Source organism: Mesocricetus auratus, unplaced genomic scaffold, assembly GCF_017639785.1.
Source record: "Mesocricetus auratus isolate SY011 unplaced genomic scaffold, BCM_Maur_2.0 Super-Scaffold_100013, whole genome shotgun sequence".
NCBI classification, from domain to species: Eukaryota; Metazoa; Chordata; class Mammalia; order Rodentia; family Cricetidae; genus Mesocricetus; species Mesocricetus auratus.
In genome coordinates this window covers 9,510,959-9,531,453 of record NW_024429196.1, presented here as the reverse complement: position 1 = coordinate 9,531,453, position 20,495 = coordinate 9,510,959, and the positions used below count along the sequence as shown (strand labels likewise).

The following is a 20,495-nucleotide window of genomic DNA, read 5'->3' as shown; positions in this document are numbered from 1 at the left end:
CTCTTTTTCTGCTTCCCTCCCCTCTTCCCCTTCATCCCTGTCCTACTTTCTCTCCTTCCTCCCCACCCCCACCTAACCCTCCCTGCTCTCCTTCCTCCCCACCCTCCCTCCTCCCCACCTTCCCTGCTCTCCATCCTCCCTTCCCTCCTCTCCCTCCTCCCCACCTTCCCTGCTCTCCATCCTCCCTTCCCTGCTCTCCGTCCTCCCTTCCCTCCCATGCCGGTGATCTCACTCAGAGTCTAGCAGGTGCCACTGAGCTGCAACTCCAGCCCTGAAATTTTTTGTTAGACATTAGCTGTGGGGTTTCTTGATTCACCTGCTTGTTTTCAGTAAGTTCTGCTTCATCTGTCTCTTTCTGTGAGTTTTACCCTGAGGAAAAGCTGTTCTGTTTAAAGCTGAACAACTATGGAGCACAGCTTCTTAACCAGGCTTTGTGGTGAGGTTACAAGATGCCAGTGCAGGTCGTGTAAATGGTCTGGAATGAGCCCACTTATGGGGTAAAGGTAGCATGCACCTGTCGCCTAGCCAGAGCCAGAACCTGTCAGAGAGGTTCCTGACTCGAGTCTGTTCAGAATCCTGTCAGGAATACTTACTAAATATTCAGCTTCTCCATTTCATTGTTAACACATGCAATTACATTTGGTGTCATAAAGTATATCAATAGGATATATCTCATCCATCAATAGGAAATATCCCACCTGTGCCTTTTGTGTGTACATCCCTGAATATACCTACATATCTGTCTTTACCATTCACATGAGAAGGTTCCCAGAGTGAGGGGCTCTGGTCCTTCTCTTTGTTAAATGTGAAGCCTGACCTATTGAGAATAGGGGTGTTGTTCAAACATTTATTTGGACATTGCTTTTCTTTCCTGGGGTGACATATAAAAGTCTAGGTCTTCAAGCCTTACTTAGTCCAGCTGTTCTGACTGCCTTGATTTACCACAGGAGGGACATGGTTCCAGCACCTTCAGCACTGTGTGTTCACTATACTTGGCAAGATCACAATCCCTGGGCTCAGGCAACCCTCCTGACTCCATCTTCTGAGAGCCTGGAGCTGGCAGTCACTATGCCCAGTTCTGCTCACACATTCTTCATTTGGTTTGCTTCAAATTACCCTTTCCCCTTCAGATTCAAGAGTCTGCAACGAGGAGCAGAGACTTTGTCATGAGTCATAATGAGCTGTGTCCTTCTGCTCACTGCCTGGGTCTCTTGTATACTAAGGACTGGGCTGTGTCAAGTTCTGTGCTCTGACTGCCACCAAATGCCCTAAGCATGTGTGCATGCGCCTTCATCACTCCTCTGGACCCCACGCAGCCTATATCCATATCTCCCCAGCAAATTCCGGGTTCTGACTTTGAGCTGGCAAATTTCAGGTATCAGTGAGCCCTCAGATTGCTGTGAGATAGAGAGTCCCGCCTCTGTTTATCTGTTTATCTGCCCCTGACTCAGCCTCTCAAGTCTGATGCTGCAAGGAATTTCTAGGCTTGAGTAATTTGAAGAACAAAACAATATGCTTGGGCTCACAGTTCTGGAAAATCAAAGACTATCTTTAGTCACACCAGGTAGAAGGCTTTGTGACATGTTAGAACATGGAAGAAGGTTGGGCCGAGTCAGTCAAACCTTTCCTCTCTGTGACAGTATCTGATTTGAAGGAGAAGAGGTTTCTGTCACTGTCTCAAAGACTTCAGTCCCCTGTTGGCTAGCCCTGATGCTCCTGTGTATCCAGAGGCAGGGAGCCGAAAGGAAAGGGCTGGAGCCAAAACTGCCCCTGGGTACACTGCCAGTGACTCCTCTCTCCCACCTATAGAAATATTTACCACTTCCCAAAAAGGCCATGAAATCCCAAATCCACCAGGGGAGTAATTGATCCACTGAGGGAGGCTGACCCCTAGTGGTCCCACCAACTCAAAAGGATTGACTCCAGCCACTAATGAGCCTTTTGAAGGACACTTGCTATCTGCTTACAGAGGGGAAACACCTATGCAGAGAGCAGCAAAGCAGAGAGGTGGCCGTGCATTGCAGGTAGCTCGTTCGTAATTGACCCAGAGTCCAGAGCATAAACTCACTCCCAGGAAAAAGGCATTAATCCCTTTCGGCATCTCTTCACCCACTGAAGGTCTGCTCAGGATACCGCCTAATGACAGGAGAGGCACACTGTACTCAAGCTATGGCTGTCTTCCACCTAATAGATAAGAAGGGCAGGAGGTCTGTCTCATTGTAGAGTGCTCTGTTAGCATTTACAAGGTTCCAGCCCCAGTCTTCAGCACCAGAGAAATCCAAATAATTAAAAGCAAACGGTTGGGTAGATGGCTCAGCAGTGAGCTGCTTGTTGCTCACATCTCAGGAACTGAGTTTGAATCCCTGGCATGAATGTAGAAGCTGATCGTAAGGGCACATGTCTCTGACCCTAGTGCTCACAGGTAAAACAAGGTAGGCAGACCCCAGGCTCACCTGCACACACAGCATACCATCAGAAGAAAAGACAGAAACGAATGAAGAAAAGAAAAAGAAAATATAAGAAGGGTGAGAGCCAGGGCTTGGTGTGGTGCTCTTGTTTGGATGTGCAAGGTCCTGGGTTTAGTCTTCAGCACCAGTAAAAGCCAAATGCAGACAAGAAACTTACTACCAATAGTTAAATCTTTCGAGTTTCTCATTAGCTAAGGCCAAGATCTAATGCAATTACTCATCAGTGCTGCTCAGTTCAGCTTAAGTCCATGGCAGGGACATGTCTAAAGAGGAAATACAAATACCTTAGTTGACAAGAGGGGCATGTGGTCTGCCTGCCCCTTGCTTGACCCATCCCTGCTATGAGCCTGGAAAAACTTGTCCTCGTCCAGCAGGCTCTCCAGCCAGAATTCTTGTTGAAGAGCATGGGCTGTGGTAAGAGCCATAGACATTCCCACTGAGGGCTGGTAAGCACATGTCTCGTTGGCCCTGAGCCAGGCCAGTGTGTGAGCAGGCTAATACTATACCAGTCACTGGGTATGGAGCCTCAGACTAAGCAGATGCCCCAGCTCTCCACATCACAGCCCACAAATAGCCCTCAGACTTGGCAGATGTGAAAAGCGCTGACAATTGTTGGCACTGCACAGGGGGGATTTATGTCATGTGTTGACCCAGACCTTAGCCCTCCGCAATGGTGATGAAGGGCTATGAGATTGCCAGAGTAGAAGAGAACAAGACTAGAAAGATCTGCCCCCCTCCACAGCTTGTTGAACACCAAATAGGAAATCAGAAGGGACAGGATAATGCACTCAGATTCAGTGTGTGCTATTATGAAGTTATTCATCATTTGTACTGTGCAAGTGAGGGCTGGGCCAAGTACCATGTGGGCTCAACTGAAGCAGTCTCCCATATTATTTTGGTTACTCTGGAGTCTTTGGAAGTTAAAGGAACCAGCATACTGAGGAGCAAATTTTCAGGGCTTTAGAATGGAATGGCTCTGTGGAAACCATCCTGCAAAGGACTGGGAGAACATCACAAGAAAATTGGAAGACTCTGCTCTTCCTGGCAGAGATAGGTGTGTCTGCTTAGACCAACTTCTCATGGAAGGAAATAACTTGGACTCGGAGGGGCAGGATTTGGAATCATGCTTCCTCTCCCACCAACTCAAGGAACCTTGACCTTTCTGCACCTGGATTCCTACACTGTATGATGAGAATAAAATAAACAGATTCTTGAAGACATCTGTGCATGTCAGAGGAGCATAAGAAAGGCAACAGTGATCTTAGATCCCACAGTTTGCTTTTTCTGAATTAGTCTCCTGTCCCTCAGGGCAGCCCCACCAGAACCATGCTTTTGTTGAGAGGCTGCTTGCCAGCTACATCGTCTTTAACAGTCTCTGCTTCTGAGGTGGAGGGTTTGACCTCTGTAAGTCATTTTGAATCCAGTCTGATTGAGGTGAAGGCCAAGAATGTGTGCTGTGAGTCAAAGGGAAAGCAAGGGGGGAGTAGCTGGTTCTGAGACAGGGTGAGTGACAATGTAGATGCCTCCTCCAGATGATGGCTCAGACGTACCCCTCTGTGCAAGAGCGAGGGCCTGGCATGCTCACTAGCTAGGAGTCTTATTTCCTGATGCTATCAGAACTCACAGGCATGATTATTTCTTTTTAATAATTTGATTTTTTGAAATTCTTTTTCTTATTGCAATAAGATGGGCACATTCAAAGTAATTGGGACAGGATAAATAATAGTCATTATTTAGTATGAACTGAAAGGAAAACATATGAAACAATTCAGATTCTGTGTTCCAGTACATGAAGTAGCCATGTTACCATTGTAGAACTATAGACGTTAAGGCTAAATGGTGCCTTGTGTAAGCTGTGTAACCCTGCATTAGACCGATACGACAACTCATGTGAGTTTATAGAATGGGCCCTTCTGTGGTCTTATCTGCTGCCACAGAGAGATTAGAAAAGAAGAGAGAGACTGAAGAGGGGCTAGACCCAAATCTCAAAATTCGGTAGCCGTTAGGAAGTTCTTCAGAGCTTATTTACATTATTTGATAGAGGGATAGAAAGCATAAAAGATTATTATTTTGTAAAGATAATGGATTCTTGCTTAATATAGAATTCAGTTCGTTATTTGCTTAGCAAAAACTCTTTTATCATATTCAGCTCAGCAGCAGAGCACTTGCCTAGCATGCTTGAAGCCCTGGATTCCATCCAAGAGCTGCCAGCAAATGAGTGAATAAGCTTTTAGCACAGTGTAAGGCGTCCTGCCTCCAATACAGATATTGAATAGAATCAGGAAATTTAGTACTTAGGGCCTTGGAGAGCCCCATGTCCAGCTCATGAGTGACAAACACAGCAAGGAGAATGACATGCCTGAGTGGAAGTGATAATAACTATGCTAACCAAGGGTCTCATAGGTTGGACCGAACCCCTGACAAGAAGCAGCTGGGCTGAGCAGGGGATATAGTTCACCATGGTGAGGAAGACACAGCAGAGGGAGCCACCATCCATGGCAGCAAGAGTTTGGGGCATAGCTTGCTCATACTTTAGAGGAAGCAGGGAGCTTAAGCCTGGGGTCAGGCTATAATCCTCAAGCCCCGCCCCTCCAACTCTGCTTCTGCCAGCTAAGCCCCAGATCCAAAAGATTCCACAACCACCCCCCAAAATCAGTACAAGCTATATGGGTCTGTGGAAGCATTTCTTGTCCAAGCCACAACAATGTCCACACCCAGATTTCAGCTGATTGGCTTCCTGGCAGCCACAGTTGTGGGCCATGTATTGTGGTCAAAGACATATCCTGTCAGAAAGCACAGGGAACTGGGCCTCATCACCTCATTTCGCTGTTTCCCCCAATCTTTAAACTGTTTGAACACCAGCCTCAGTGAATCTCATATGCCCTGTTTGCCCTTTTGTCTGCCCCACTCTATTGAAGCTAAATGGCTGAGGTGTTTTCATCATAGCATAACTGTCTAAAATATCCCCTTGTTCTGGGAAATGGCTTTTCAGAAAGAACCAAATGAGCAAGCAACTTCAGATAAAGTTCTGCAGAGTCTGAGCTAAAGTGTGCTCATAACAGTCTTGTTGATGAGATTCTTATTGTGGTATTTTTTTTTCCTTGGAGAGTGTTGAACTAATAATTTTAATGGGTTTTTATAAGGTAGTTTTTGTGCGTAAGGACACACGGTAAAGACAGGATCAGTCTAGGGTGGGAAAAGACCAGGGCTGAGAATAGAAGAGAGTGATGACATCATAGTTTACCTTTAGTTGAGGTATGATACCGTATCTTTCTGTTTTTAATTAGTGTATATTTACTGTACCAAGCAGGATTCCATTATGACATTTCCATACATGAGTATAATTTACTTGGTTGGGAATTACCTCTGCTATTCCGCATGCCTGCTCTTTATGTTTTTAAGGCCTTTTTCCTTGGTGTTTTCTGCTTTCATCTTTAAGTGTTATTTCACCCAGTGGCCAGAACGGGTCACTAGAAGACATTTCACTGAGGATAGTTCCTTTTTTCTCTCCTTTATCTCTCAGCATCAGGGCAAGAGGAAAACAAAGGTTGTATCCTCCTTTACTGGGATGATGGACATCTTTTACCTGACAAGTCGATTTTCAGCTTCTTCCCAACCAACTAAAACATCTTTGGGAACATCTTAGATGAGGTTCTTGTGAGTTCCAAGAGCGTGGTGCTGAATTCTCCATTGTTGTACCTTCCTTCCAGGCTGGCGCTGTTGAAGAAGAGTGGCGAGGAAGACTGGAAGAACAGATTGATTCGGAAGCAGGAGTATGGCAAAGCCACCAGCAGCCTGCACATCCAAGAGACGGAGCAGTCCCTGAGGAAGAAGGTACTGTGTCCACCCCACGAACGCCACACTTGCATGTGTGTATGCGGCTTAATGACCCCTGCTCTGTAGAGCACTGGCGCTTCCTGGCCCACAGGAGACACAGTTTGTCACAGAGATGCTAAAACTGTGATGTCAAGGCTTGAGGCCGAGGATTGGTACCAGCACCACACAGTTGCCTCAGCAAGCAAGTACCTCAGTTTCCAATTGTGTTCACAGTTAAGTCTCAAATGAAGTCTGGTGTTAGAATGTGATTAAACAGCTCACCACAGTTTATAAGCTACATGTCAAACACAGACTTAAATTTCTTACAAGGAGATTTAAGACCTGTTTATCAAAACTAAGGGCCTAACGGCGGTCCATGAGAACGTTCTGCCTAATCTTAAGCCTGTTTCATGATGATGAGGTATGGCTTTCATTGAGGGCCCATATATGAATTTCAGTTAAATTAAGTGACATGTGCAAGCATTTCATGTGGGCATATTGATGGCTTTTTGAATCACAAATGTCCGTGGTTGTCAGCCTTGGCCGGGTACTCCTTGCTTTAGCCATGATGTCCTTGCCCACTGACTCTGCGAATACAAGCATGCTTGCTGGCTGAGGCAGAATAACACACCTGAGCCACACCCAACTATCAGCTTCTAGAATCTTCTAAAGTGTTCAGGTAGAAAACACAAACACACACATACTAAGGTCCTGCTAGTGGATCACGGAGGCTTCTAAAAGAGCCACCTGAAGCCAGGACAGGCTCATGCCTGTCTGGTGATTTCAGAGGCCGAGTCAGATGGACCACTTGGGCTCCAGAAATGTGACAGTAGCCCAGGCAACATAGTAAAAGCCCATCTGACAAATACAAAATAATAGTAAGAAAAATAGTGCCAGAGAGAAAAATTCTGAATATGACCTCTGCATATTAAAGACATACATGAAAATGAGTGTGCCCACAGAACGGTGGGGTGAGGGTCCCATACAACACAGTACTTCTATGTTCACACAGGCAGTACTGGAATAGCAATTTGAGGTCTCTTTTTCGAGACATCTGTGTTGTTAAAGGTAATGACTGAGGACATTTAGTTCCTAGCCATGTGTGATCTCGGTTGTAAAATATATTTGAATTATTAAGCCTAAGACATACATGATATTGAAGACGATCCAAAAAAAACATGTCATTCCCAGCCATTTATAATGGTTTTAACTGCCCCTAGATGCTAAATAGTATGTATATAAAATTGAGATTTCAAGGTGAAAAAAGCAAAGTCACTCAAATAATTTATTCCTTGGCCTACAACTTTGTTTAAAAGAATCTTAGGGCTAGGATGTAGCTCAGTGGTCAAGAGCTTGGCCTGGGATGTACTAGGCTGTGTGCCCACCCCAAATACCACAAAAAGAAAAGAGAGCCTTGAAATGATTGGTCCAAAAATGACTTCAGCATATACCTAAGAAGCCGAGAGATTAACTGTACATGATGTCACTTACCAGTGCAGTTGTTTGGAAAGTTGTCACCTTCTGTTAGGCAAAAGCAAAAATGAAGCTCTACGCATGTTTGATGGATACCCAGGGACCATGCAGAAGTGCATCATCTACTTAGGAGAGTGAAGGCTCGTGTTATTTCCAGAACTCGTGGGTAGAGGATGGGTCTGGACTGCCCAGACACTTGACTAACGCTCCCACTGGCGAGAGACTCGGGCTACCCCTGCATTCACTTTTGGGATAGAAAACCTGGTGTTGGAAAGAGCGGGGCTCTAGGCACAGCCTGCACCTGCATGTGCAGGACCACCTCGGGCTCGCTCAGCTTCTATTCCTGCAGCCATGGCGAGCTCCCTGTTCCCAGGCTCTTCAGTGGCCTAGTTCACTTTGGCCCAGACAATACGCTCTTTGAAGTTAAAATAAGCCAGTCTATTTCAGGCTTTTGTCCCTCACATGGGGAAATCTCAAGTTTATGAAGGTCAAGTGGTTTTCAGATGCCTCCAACAGCACATGGGTTCATTCCTTCCCAAGGGCTGCCAGTCTACTTAACTATACCATTTCACTGCACTCAGATGAGGTAAGCACAGGGCCTTAAATCTGGTGTTTCTTGAGATGCCCATCTAAATGTGCTTGAAAAGTTACTTCAAGGGCCTGTCTGAATGCCACCATGGAGAAAGGAAGAAGACGTTGGTGACATGCACAACCAGACAAGAGCCTGTTGCCTAAGCCAGATTAGACTTGCCCATGGGTAGCTGCAGGACAGCAGGTGCCATCACCATCCATTTTTACACCCAGGCACAAAACAGCTGGATGTCATTCACACCCCAGCTTCTGAATCCTTCAAATAGCACACATTTGTGTTACCAAACATTTTCTAGGTCGTGGTATTTGGTACACAGATGAGGGTTGCAGCTGTGGAGATACAGAAGAGACAAGCTTGAGGGAGGTCTCATTAAGTCATGCCCATCCCTCCCATAAAGATCCATACAGTCCTGGCTAGGAAGCATGTCAGGAATTTAAATGTTCCAGCAGTCACCCTAAGAAAGGAACACACTCCAGCATGGTGACACACACCTGCGGTCCCAGCACACCCACTCTGGTTCTGGGACAGGAGGCCTGCTTTAAGTTCAAGACAAATCTAAGCTACATGGTGAGTTTCAGAAGAGCCTTGGCTACAGAGTGAGACATTGTTTCAGAAAAAAAATAAGAAAAATAGAGGCTGGAGAGTTGGCACAGTTAGTGGCATGCTTGTCACACAAGCATGAGGACCTGGTTATTGATCAACAGTGCTCACATAAAAGCCACATCTGATGAGAGTTTGTCACCCTATCACACTCCTGGCCAGTGCCTGTCACCCTGTCACACTTGCTGGCCATCTAGTCTAGCTAATCATCAAGCTCTAGGTTCAGTGAGTGACACTGTCTCAAAATAAAAGGTAGAAAACACTGGAAAAAGACACCCAAAATTGACCTATGGTCTCTGCATGTGCACACACACACATACACACATACCACAAAAACAAAATAAATTCCTATTTATATTAATGCCATATTGATAATTTAAAACTTTGAGTATCTAGTAAGACCCTAAATTAGACACTAGCAGGACTGGAGAGATGGCTTAGTGGTTAAGAGCACTGACTGCTCTTCTAGAAAATTCAGATTCAACTCCCAGCACCTGTAGTTCACAACTGTCTGAATCCTTAGTTCCAGGGGATCAGCCACCCTCTTCTGTCCTCTGTTGGCCCCAGGCATATGCTTAGTACACAGGCATACATGCAATCAAAACACTCACCCCCCACACACGCAAAAAGATGAAATTAATTTTTTTTAAAAGACCCTATGGGATGGGATAGGCATAGTGGCATATACTTACAATTATAGCACTTGGGGCAAGCAGACAAACATCTGGGCTTCTGGGTGTGGTACATGCACCTAGTGATAAGAGTCCAAAAGCCACTAGGTGATGGCACAGACTAGGTCCACACTTCGAGGGACATGTGCACTTGAGCAGGATTGGCTTCCATATCCATCAAGAGAAAGGAAAACAAAACAAGGTCTTAAAGACGTGGCCTTCCAGGTATTTTCTTTCTAGCAAATTATAGTTCTTTATTTTCACCAACTAACTAAATCCCAGCTCTACTTGGGTCTAGTAAACACTGCGGCATGTAAGGTGACTCCCATGTCCTTGGAAGACAGTCACCCAGTGTCTGGGGCTTTCACCATGATATAAAAGCCCATTGTAGATCTGGCTGTTTTCAGGTCTGTATCTGTATGTGAGTCTCAGGTGGGGATGGGGCGGGAGCTCTTTCTGTTGTTCCTCTAATGAGGTCAGTTAAGGTTGAGATCTCAGATAGCGCCAAAAAAGGTCCTGAAGATTCAAGGAAGGAACCCCTGCCACGCTCGTGCTGGGATTCCTGCCGTAGCTAAGGAGAAAGCAGATTGCTGGGGAAGAACAGTAGGGAAAGCAAGTTCACAGGTTGTTGTCCTGCCTCTGAGGAATGAGATTGCTTGCTGTTCATCGCACGGGAATGTGAACACATGCATGCTTTTGACTGACTGGACCCAGGCACAGAGTGATGGGGACACCCCAGCAGGCTGCTCCTCCAGTCTTCTACAATGTCTCCCCTTTGTTTTAACCTGTAGGAAGAAGGAGGATTTACAGATGATAATGCCATTTCTAATCTGCTTTGGGTAAGCCTGACTCTAATGCAGGTGTCCTTCTGTAACCAAACACAGTGGGATTCCCCGGGTGGGTGCAAAAGCGTAGATACACAGCCAGGAGACAGAAGAGCAAAGAGAGGGGGTTCTGCCTCGAGAACACTACAGAAAACCCTCAGAGCCATGACTTAGAAAAGGAAAGCCTGGGACTTTTATTGGAAAAACTCAAGTATGTGTATGTATATATGTGTATTTGTGGGTATATAGTATATAGGAAAAAACTCACATGGAGAGGGACGCATTCCTGAGCACCCTGAGCATGCTTAGTGGTCCTTTGTACTTTTTAATGGCATGGGAGCATCTCAGGTAAGTGCAGGTCATCTGAACACACAGTGACTATAATTTTGTCTGGCTCCTTGTGGAGTTCTCTGGAAATCTTGTCTGAAACATGGAAAAAAAACTAGCTTTGAAGGAGTGATGCATCACAGTCACTTAGAGGCAGAGGCTCGCTCGGCTCACCCAAGCATAGGTGACTGTCCCTGCGGCAGCTAGCATGTCTTCTAATGTCATAGCACCCATGGTGCCCCGTGCCTTCTCCGTTTGTTTTTTTTGTATTCCTAGGCAACGTACGGCTTTCATCCAGTGAGAAAACTGATCCTGTGTCCTTAAATGATTTTTAAGTCATATTATGAAAATGCCATAAAGAAAGGAATCATTTATGTATTAAATGTTTTAATAGTTAATACATAAATGTGTTTAAACTGTTGGCAAAAGGCCCAGATCTCATCTCTAACTAAATATACATATATATGTATGTTGCAACAATCTGCCACTAACTTATTCAATTCCTGTGCAACCCTGGCTCAGGTGCATGGGCTGGGCTGTGTGGAATGTTTGCCATTCGGCACTGACATTCAAAGGAAGGGCGTTCTTAGAACAAAATCGCAATGAGGAAATTAACGTTAGACGGTTCGCTGTTTGCATCTCTTCTCCCCGGCTCATTCCCCACTCCCCCACTCCGGTGATCTTCCACTTTTACCTCTAATCCTCTTGCTTTGCCCTATAGGAACCTGTATTTGCTTCTATTTATTCTCCTGCTATGCCTGCTGCCCATAAATACCTGTCTTTTGTATCTGTTAACCAGGTGAGGAAAAGCCTATACATGTTAAGCCTCATTGCAATTTCTGAGTGGTGGAGAAGGCTTCATTTGGGAAAGAAGCATTTGGGAGAGGAGGAGATTGTGTGTATCTCTGTGTGAGCATGAGTGTGTTTAACCCTTTCATATTTTTCAAAATGGGTCAACCCATATCCCACCTCCAAAATTTTAGGTGAATTCGGCAGGGTGAATTCCCCCCTCGAGGTCATGAAGCTGGTATAAGGAAAAGGTCCACTTTTTCTGTCTTTAATCTTTCAGTCCTAAGGCAGATGCCCAGAAAACACCAGAGTAGCTATGGTTGAAGTTTGTACGGTGCTCTCCTGCCAAGCTCACTGTTGGTGAATAATTGGCCTGATTCCCATTGTCTGCCACTACACTGGCTACAGGGTGGTGTCCCTCCCTGAACGTCCTTTGTGCCTCCCTGACCATCACCCTCAACCCCCTGATTTTGATCAATTGCTGATCTTAAGTTTTTTATAGAGCTGGAAACAGGTGGTTTCACTTGGCCCAGGGCCTTCCTGTACCTTGATAGCTCATTTCTCTTCAGCGCTGGGCAATATTCATGTGTCTGAATGGACTAAGCTATTTAGGCAATTGCCTACTTGTTGGCATCTTGGTTGTTTTCAAGTTTAGCAACTGTAACAAAAGTCCACATACAGTTTTTGTTAAGACACACATCTTAGCATTCAGGTATTAAAGGACATGGTCGCTGAATCTACAGTAAGAGCATGCTTGATTTCATAGGAAACTTGCAGCTATTTCACAGTGGCTGTATCATTTCCTGTTCCTCCAGCATCCACTGAAGAGTCCTGGTGCTCAATGTCTGCACCAGCATTTAATGTCAGTGTCTTAGATTTTGGCCACTCCAAAAAATATATCATAGGGTCTCATTTCAGTATGTAAGTTTCTCACAGTCTTTCACATTGAATATCTTGTCATATGCTTATTTTCTACCCATATATCTTCTTTGGTAGTGTTTCTACATAGATGGTTGGCCCATTTGTTTCCCAGTCGTTCAATTTAAAAAGCCCTTTGTGTATCTTGGATGGCAGTCCCCTGTTACATACACTTTACAAATATTCCCTCCAACCCTGTGGTTTGCCTTCTCATTCTTCTGACAGGGACTTTCACAGAGCAGTTTATTAATCTCAGTGAAGCCCAGCCTGCCAGCTAGTTATTTCATGAATCATGCCTTTGGTATTCTACCTAAAATATAGTTCTATCCAGGCTGGGAAACATAGCATGTATAAGGACATAGGTTTGGTCTCAGTAGTGGGGTGAGGCAGGGCAGGTTAGGGTTATGTGTGTGATTAAGTTCATGTCTAGATTTTCTCCTATTTTCTTATAGGAGTTTTATAGTTGAATATTTATATGAACCACTTGAAGTTAGTTTTGTGGAATTATATATTATCTAATCTAGGTTTGCTTTTGTTTTGCATATAAGCAAGTACGCAAATGTCCCGTATGACTTCTTAAAAATACTCTTTTCTTCATTGTATTGTCTTTATTCCTTTCCTTCTCAAAGTCCAGTCATGTGTAGGTGTGTGGGGTTGGTTCTGGGCTTTCTACCCTCTTCAGTTGATGTAGTCATGTCTTACATCTGATCCCTTAGCTTTATGCATCTTAAAGTTGACTCTTCCACCTTCGTTCTTCAGTTTCTGTGGCCTGGCCTAAAGCTTTTGCTTCTCCGTACACATTCAAGGTCAGGATAAGTTTGTCTATTTTTAAAAGATCCTACTGGGATTTTTATTGGGACTACATTGGATTTATAGATCATCAAAGTGGTGAGAACTAAGCTGACCATCTATCCATGAACATGGGATATCTCCCTATGAATACTGTAGGTTCAAAGAAAAATAGCATTTATCAAAAGCCATTTATGTTTTTACCTCAAACTTTAGAACTTCTAAAACAATATATTTTAACTTCTTAACAGTTTTCCCAGATAAATATGTGCTAATTTGGTTATGGTTTATCAGTGGTCTTAGTGATCAGGTAAGTCCCTTACTTTGCTCCAGCAATGGCAGTGTCTTTGTGTTTTATGACACAAGAGTAAAAGAAGGAAACGGTGTGTTTGGACAACACACAGATTCTGTGAGGCATTGGGTATCCCCTGCTTCCACACCTACGCCAAGGCTGTGGACAATGAGATGCTGAGCTGTCCTCCAGAAGCCCCCAGATGGCTATAGGACCAGACTGAAATCACTTTAAATTCCAGGCTCAGGACTTCTTCATCGTTGTCTCCAATTTCAGATCGCTTGACACTGTGTGGGAACATGGGTAGAAATCTTTGTTCAGGGGAAGGCAAAGCTAAATTCTTTACCACTGCACAGAATTCTGTGGTTTGACCTTATCTCTATGACTTAGCATATTCTTCTATCATTTATTCAATGTAAAATTAAATCAATTAAAATTAAATTAATTAAATATTCAATTAAAATCCAGGTTACAATAGTTCTTCCTATGAAACTCACCAACTGTGGAGGGATTTTACCTGTTAATTTGCTGCTAGCCCTAATGGTACCTGAGCTATGCTCTGCTGTCTTATCTCATCCCTGTGGGTGACATGTGGAGACTTGCTGTGATTTCCCAGGAGCCTGGAGAAAAACAAGCTGATCTGCAGCATCCTGGTATCCTGGAAACATCTCACTGATGGTCCTGATGTGTCTTCCCAGCTGTTTCACTTTCTCTACGCCCTCCTCCCAATCCTCTTTCTCATTCCCTCTGCTTCCCTCCCATATTGATGGCATTTGTATTTTAAAGAGTGAGTTATAGATGAGATAGGTCTTTCTGCTCGTATTCTGCCTCTCCCACACTACTCCAGGCTCCTAAGCATCTGTCTGCTAACCTCAGAACAGGATACAGATTTTAACAGAATCAAACAAGAAAAGAAAAATGTAGAGAGAAAAGCAAGACAATAATGAATGTTTCAAACTGACAAAAGAACGGGATGGAGGTATATTTTTTTCCATACTTTGCGAGGTTTCACACCTTGGGGTGCATTTTATAGGTTTTTCAGGGAATACACAATTGCATATTCATTATTCCTCCTGGAGCCTTGTAAGGTCAAGGGTAAGAACTAGGGTTTCCCAAACCAAACATGCCAACTTTCCAAGTTATATAAAAATTTACAGCAAAGAAAAACTTCTATATTTAATACTTGTGTTTAGAAGGAAATAAAAAATATTCCTTCTAGAAGCTTTGTGTTGAGTTTCTTCATCTCAAGGCTCAAAACTTTCATCTTCCATGAAGACATCTTAGGTGTTTCAAACACAGCTAAGCTGTTGATTCAAGCATTTTCTGAGTCATTAACTGTACCACATTACTGCACCCTGTTCTCCGGAGAGACCATGAGCTCACCACAGAGAAAGGAACCAATTTTAAAGGCATTCTGGATGTTTTTGGAAATACTTTTAGCCAATTGCTTTTTTGGTTTAATTAAACTTTACTCTGGACACTTCATTTTCAAGCAAAAATACTGTCTCAAGCTTCATTGCGTCTTTCTGTCAAGACAACCTCATAATTTATTTAGTAAAATTACATAGCTAAAGCATTCTTTGGAATTAGGGTCATCTTGTCAGTTCTGAGAGAAAAGGTTTTAAATGTTTTTGCTTTTAATTCTTGGTGTCTTTCATAACGGCAACAGTTGAAACTTCTAGAGAAGTTTCCATAATAGGCAGGGTACTCTGGTATACCCTCTCCTGACCCACTGATATCTGATATTCACTCTTCCCTCTATCTCTCTCCTAGTCCCCTCTCCTATTTCATGTATGGCTGTGTGAGTATGTGTCTGTGTCTCTGTGACTGTCCTTATGTGTTTGACCCTGAGTACATGTGGCTGTATATATGTGTATATGCATGTGTGTGTGACTGTGATTGTGTGTGTGTGTGTGAGAGAGAGAGAGAGAGAGAGAGAGAGAGAGAGAGAGAGAGAGTATGAATGTGTATGTGGACATATGTATGTGACTATATATATGGACGTGTTTGACTGTATGTGTCTAATTTTATCTTTCCTTCCCAAACCATGCACAACAAGTTTGAGTAATATGGAGACCTGCTCCATTTAGTACTCCCGTATGTACTTCCTAAAGGCCAGGGTGTTTTCGCTCATGCCCATGATATAGTGATGCTATGATGAAGACAAGAAACTTGGCATTAGTATCGTGTTTACCAAACCCACATCTGTATTTGAATTGTGTCAGTTTCCCCCAATAATATCCCTACTAAGCCCACCCCTGGGCCCACACCAGGATCGTGCACTGCATTTAACTGTCATACACTGGGACAGATCTCCTCCTCATCTGAATTACTAGGAGTGTGAGAATCACTTCCAGCCATGAAGGTGTGCTGAAGAATCATATACAAGGAAGATTCATAGATCAGATGATGGGCAGGCTGGCATTTGTCACTGAAACCACCCCTGTTAGAGACTCAAATGTGAGAACCATTGTTCTCTGTGTAGGTTGTAGCTACCACAAAGTAAACCCTCTGTGTTAGATCTGTTATTATCGAGAGTCTTCTTCTGGGCTCCCCTGGCTACCTAACTCCCGGTGACATCACTGCTGGACCAGACGACCCACGCAGTCCTGGGGAATCTTGTAATTCACATTCCTTCTAACCAGCCTTCTTACTTCATCATTACCCTGACTTAGATGAGATGCTCTAGACCCACCATGTTCGTTGTGAGCACATGCATGTAACTTTTCTTATAAACTCATCCAGGCCTCAGGAGACAGGTAAAACATGGCAGTCTCGTTCGCTACTGGTTTTTTCACTCGAGACATGCTGCCAGGCTGGAGTTTGCACCTCCATCATTTCTCCTCTTATTTTCCCTTCTGTGCATTTTATACACAGCGGGTCACAGAAAGTCGAGAGAGCCAGATGACGATTGAGGAGAGGAAACACCTCATCACTGTGCGAGAGGAAGCGTGGAAGACAAAGGGCAGGGGTGCTGCCAACGACTCCACCCAGTTCACCGTGGCAGGAAGAATGGTGAAGAAAGGTCAGCGCCCTGTGTGTGCGCGTGTCAGTGCATGCACACGTGTGTGTGCGCGCACGTGTGTGCGCGCACGCGTGTGTGTGTGTGTGTGTGTGTGTGTGCGCGCACGTGTGTGCGTATGCACTTATCCATGGGGGTAGAATGGCCCATGACAACTCAGTGGAAAGGGGAGAAAGTCCTGATCTTTACATCTGTGTGTGTGTGCGCGCGTGTGTGTGTGCATGCGTGTGTGTGCGTGTGTGTGCATGCTCGTGCACACGTCAGGCACACTTATCCATGGGGTAGGATGGCCCGTGACAACTCCGTGGAAAGGGGACAAAGTCCTGATCTTTACACCTCACGCTGCACTGGTCTTAAATAAATGGGTTTTGATGGTTGCGTCGAGTATTTCTGCTACAGCCTTTGCATTCGCTGCCCTCTTGAGGATAGGAAACCTCATTCAATCTGTCACTATTTTAGAACGTACCTGTTTAGAAATTGAGTACAATTGTGGGTTTCAGAAGCAATTGCAGCTCTGCCAAAAAAAGAAAAGAAAGATAGAAGTAATTTTAACCAGTTATTCCCCCAGTTCCTTTTAAATTGTTTCCATCTTCTTGTGCTCTGACATACATGTAGGCCTGCCTCCCACCATCCTACCACCAAGTGAACCGTTGGTAATAAAGGTGTGTTTGTGTGAAGGAGTCCCTCTTATCCCCTGCAGGTCACTTCTTGTGTCCCTTTGACTGTAGCTTCGTAAGCTGTGTCTAAAAGATGCTCTGAGTTTCAAGGAAGAGGGATGCCCTGAGTCCCTTAGTGCACCAGGAATGCTTGAACTGTGTGAGGCTGGACCCAAAGATGCAAGAAACGAGTGCTGAGTCACATGCCGCACTCGTTAATAGTCTCCAGAGTGCTGAGTCACATGCTGCACTCGTTAATAGTCTCCAGAGGGTTTTGGTCGTTTGGGGGCTTTAATTCATGTTCTACGGGACATGGTTAAATGTCAGGGTCCCTCCATCGTCCATTTGCATGTGCCTTCATTCCTCAAGCTAGTATCTAAAAGCAAACTTCCTAGTTAGTGGTAAAAATATTCACATACACTTAGTCTTTGGGTTCTGCCATCCACTTTATAAGTTTAGGGGGTATAGCTCAGGGGTAGAGCATTTGACTGCAGATACTTTATAAGTTTAGCTTTCCTTCTCCTCAGACCTTCCCTTCTGAATAGACCCTAAATCATTCACAGCATGCATTCAACAGATGTTTGCAGAAAGGGTGGGGGGAAACCTTGGAGGGTAACTTCCTTGAATCTTGTCAGAAGAAGCCTTTGAAACAAATGTGTTGACCTTAGGATAATCCAAGGACAGCAGAAAATCATTTACTCTCACAGGATGAGGCAGGGCCTGCTTTTCTTCATGGGAACATGGAAATGTTTAGTCAGCTGTAATCTTGAGCCCAGTCACCTCTACACACACATACACCCCCCGCCCCGTTAACAAGAAGCAGGGGTCTGGGCTCAAATCGATGAAAAGCAGCTGGAATTGAAAGCGAACCAGAGCCCAAGTCTTCACCTGCTATCTCCAACTTGTATCCTGATGGTGACTCGCTTAGTTTTGTGTTATTTTGCCATTTCATCTGAAGAGAGTCCTAACTGGGCCCTTCCCACCATAACCTTCCCCTTGTGCCCTGGCCCAAACTGACATCAGGGGACACACATTTGTTGGTTTGGTTATGGACTAGTCTATCCCACAGTGAACATTTCCATTCCTATTTTCCCTGTACAAGCCATGGAACCCTACAGCTACAAAGATTCTCATCTCAGAGTCCTGGTGGCACATTCAGTCAGGGGCAGGGTTTCATTCTTTCTCCCCTGGGAAGCTCCAAGCGTCCTGGTGTCCTTTGGACATTCTCTCCTTTTTACATATTTATACCCTGGGTAACAAGATCTCACTAGTATTCTAAGAGTGGAGGAAAAGACCTCAGAGTGTGCTGTGAACAAAAGATGTGAAACTGTTCCCAGAGAGGCAGACCTTGTTTATTACTTCTAGAATTCACCAAAAAGAGCTATGGGGGGAGCTTTGGTTATTTTAATACTTTGAAACTTCACTCCATATCCCCTGTTCATTATGGGAGATCCCTGTCTCTATCTAGGAAGGCAATATCCCACTTCTAAGAACCCTTTTGTGCACTGGCCCTGACTAGCAGCAGGGGGTGCTACAGCAGCGGGATTTGTCTCCTGTCCATGTAGAGGGGCAGATTTTGCTAGTTGCCTTGGGACTATCAGCCTGCTGGGTCAGCCTAGCTTATAAGCTTCAGAACCAATGGACTCTTCTGATAACTCTCAAGCACCGCTTAGTGGGTAATGGCTTGATGTCTGTCCTATTCTGTGACACCAGATTTACTTACATGAAAACTTATTTTCTCATGGACATTGAGCTTTTTGAAGGCCTGGCAAAAGAAACGAGTTTAGAATGTATACGTTCCTATCTGAAAGTGTATATGCAAATGAATATTGAGAAGTTTCTAGAAGCCTGTTACTCAGAACTTAAGTCTTAAGCCACTTACCAGGTGTTGTCCTTTTTCCTGCATTTTATGCTCTATTTGCTTCTCTGCATGAGAAAATCCTGTCTTTCCTTATAGATGAGAGTAACTTATATGTTGTCTGGCTGTCCTGTCTCTCTCTGTGTCTCTCTGTCTCTGTCTGTCTCTGTCTGTCTCTGTCTCTCTCTCTCTCTGTCTCTGTCTCTCTCTGTCCCCCTCTCTCTCTCTCTCTCTCTCTCTCTCTCTCTCTCTCACACACACACACACACACACACACACACACACACACACACACACTGCAAGGATGCAGAGAACAGCAGCTCATTCATTTCTTTCCAAACCCCACACTTATTTCCAGTCTCGTCTACTTGGGTGGGGATTAGTATCTCTATACTCTGTGTTTTCATATTCCAACTGGGTTCCCACTGTGTGCTAAAACTTCCCTTCTTAACTTTCGTGTGTCTTCAGCCTTTGACTGAGTAAACGCTTCCCACCCTGTGTCACAGGGAACATACGTGCATTTCCAGCATACCTCAGCTGTGTGAGTGTGACCCTCCCACAATCCCAAATGGGTCTGATGTGTGTTCGCCTGTCTTTCTTCTGAAAGGTCAGACTTCTGGGCTATTCTTCATCCAATGCTCACAAGCCCACATTGTCACTGCCTCCACACAGACTGGATGAGAATCCTGGTGCTCAGGGCCACTTGCCAGCTAGGAAAAGCCAGCTTACCCCTAACTTCCTCTGTGGGAGACAGCACAAATTTGCTTTTTCCTCTATGACCCCTGCCACCTAAAAGGCCTTTAAAACTTCACTTGTTCCAGTATATCCTGGAAGCCATGTACACTCTCACTCCATTTACATGCTATGGATATGTTTCCCCATGTCTTCACTGTCCATTCTGGAATACCAGTTTGACAGCTGCAGAGTTCATAGGACTAGGGAAATCATAAGTACAGTTGCATTTGGCCTGCACAGCCATGGTCGCTAAATGTGCATACTTGTGTGTATGCTCACACTGTGCATAGGTACACGTGCATAGTCACTGGGTTCTGTGAGTTTCCACAATTAATCTTTAAAATGCTAATCTGCCCTCTGTGTGTTCTGCAGGTCTGGCGTCACCCACAGCCATAACTCCAGTCTCATCCCCTCTCTACAGCAAATCAAGGGGCACCACCCCAGTTTCCAAACCCCTGGAAGGTACGTCACCATGAGCGCAGTGAGTATCGGCACAGGGAAGCCACCGAAAGTACTTGCTCACTGACGGTTTCTACTTGTTTAGATATTGAAGCCAGACCAGACATGCAGCTGGAATCGGACCTGAAGCTGGACAGGCTGGAGACCTTTCTAAGGAGGCTGAACAACAAAGGTACATTCCAGAAGGCAAAGGAGAGCTTCAGCTT

The 20,495-nt window shown here is 44.6% G+C and overlaps 1 protein-coding gene across 9 annotated transcripts in view; it reads left to right on the top strand.

Annotated features, from left to right (window-relative positions):
* Svil (supervillin) overlaps positions 1-20,495 on the top strand; it is a 193,409-nt gene that overhangs the window by 144,474 nt on the left and 28,440 nt on the right. For 6 of the 9 annotated variants that reach the window (XM_021236005.2, XM_021236006.2, XM_040755346.1 and 3 more), the window contains 5 exons: positions 6,179-6,302; positions 10,412-10,459; positions 16,437-16,584; positions 20,203-20,292; positions 20,375-20,461. In XM_021236005.2, coding sequence (XP_021091664.1) covers positions 6,179-6,302; positions 10,412-10,459; positions 16,437-16,584; positions 20,203-20,292; positions 20,375-20,461 — 497 coding nt within the window. The remainder of the gene's footprint in view (positions 1-6,178; positions 6,303-10,411; positions 10,460-16,436; positions 16,585-20,202; positions 20,293-20,374; positions 20,462-20,495) is intronic. The other 3 variants (XM_040755352.1, XM_040755350.1, XM_040755347.1) reach the window with 1 other exon arrangement.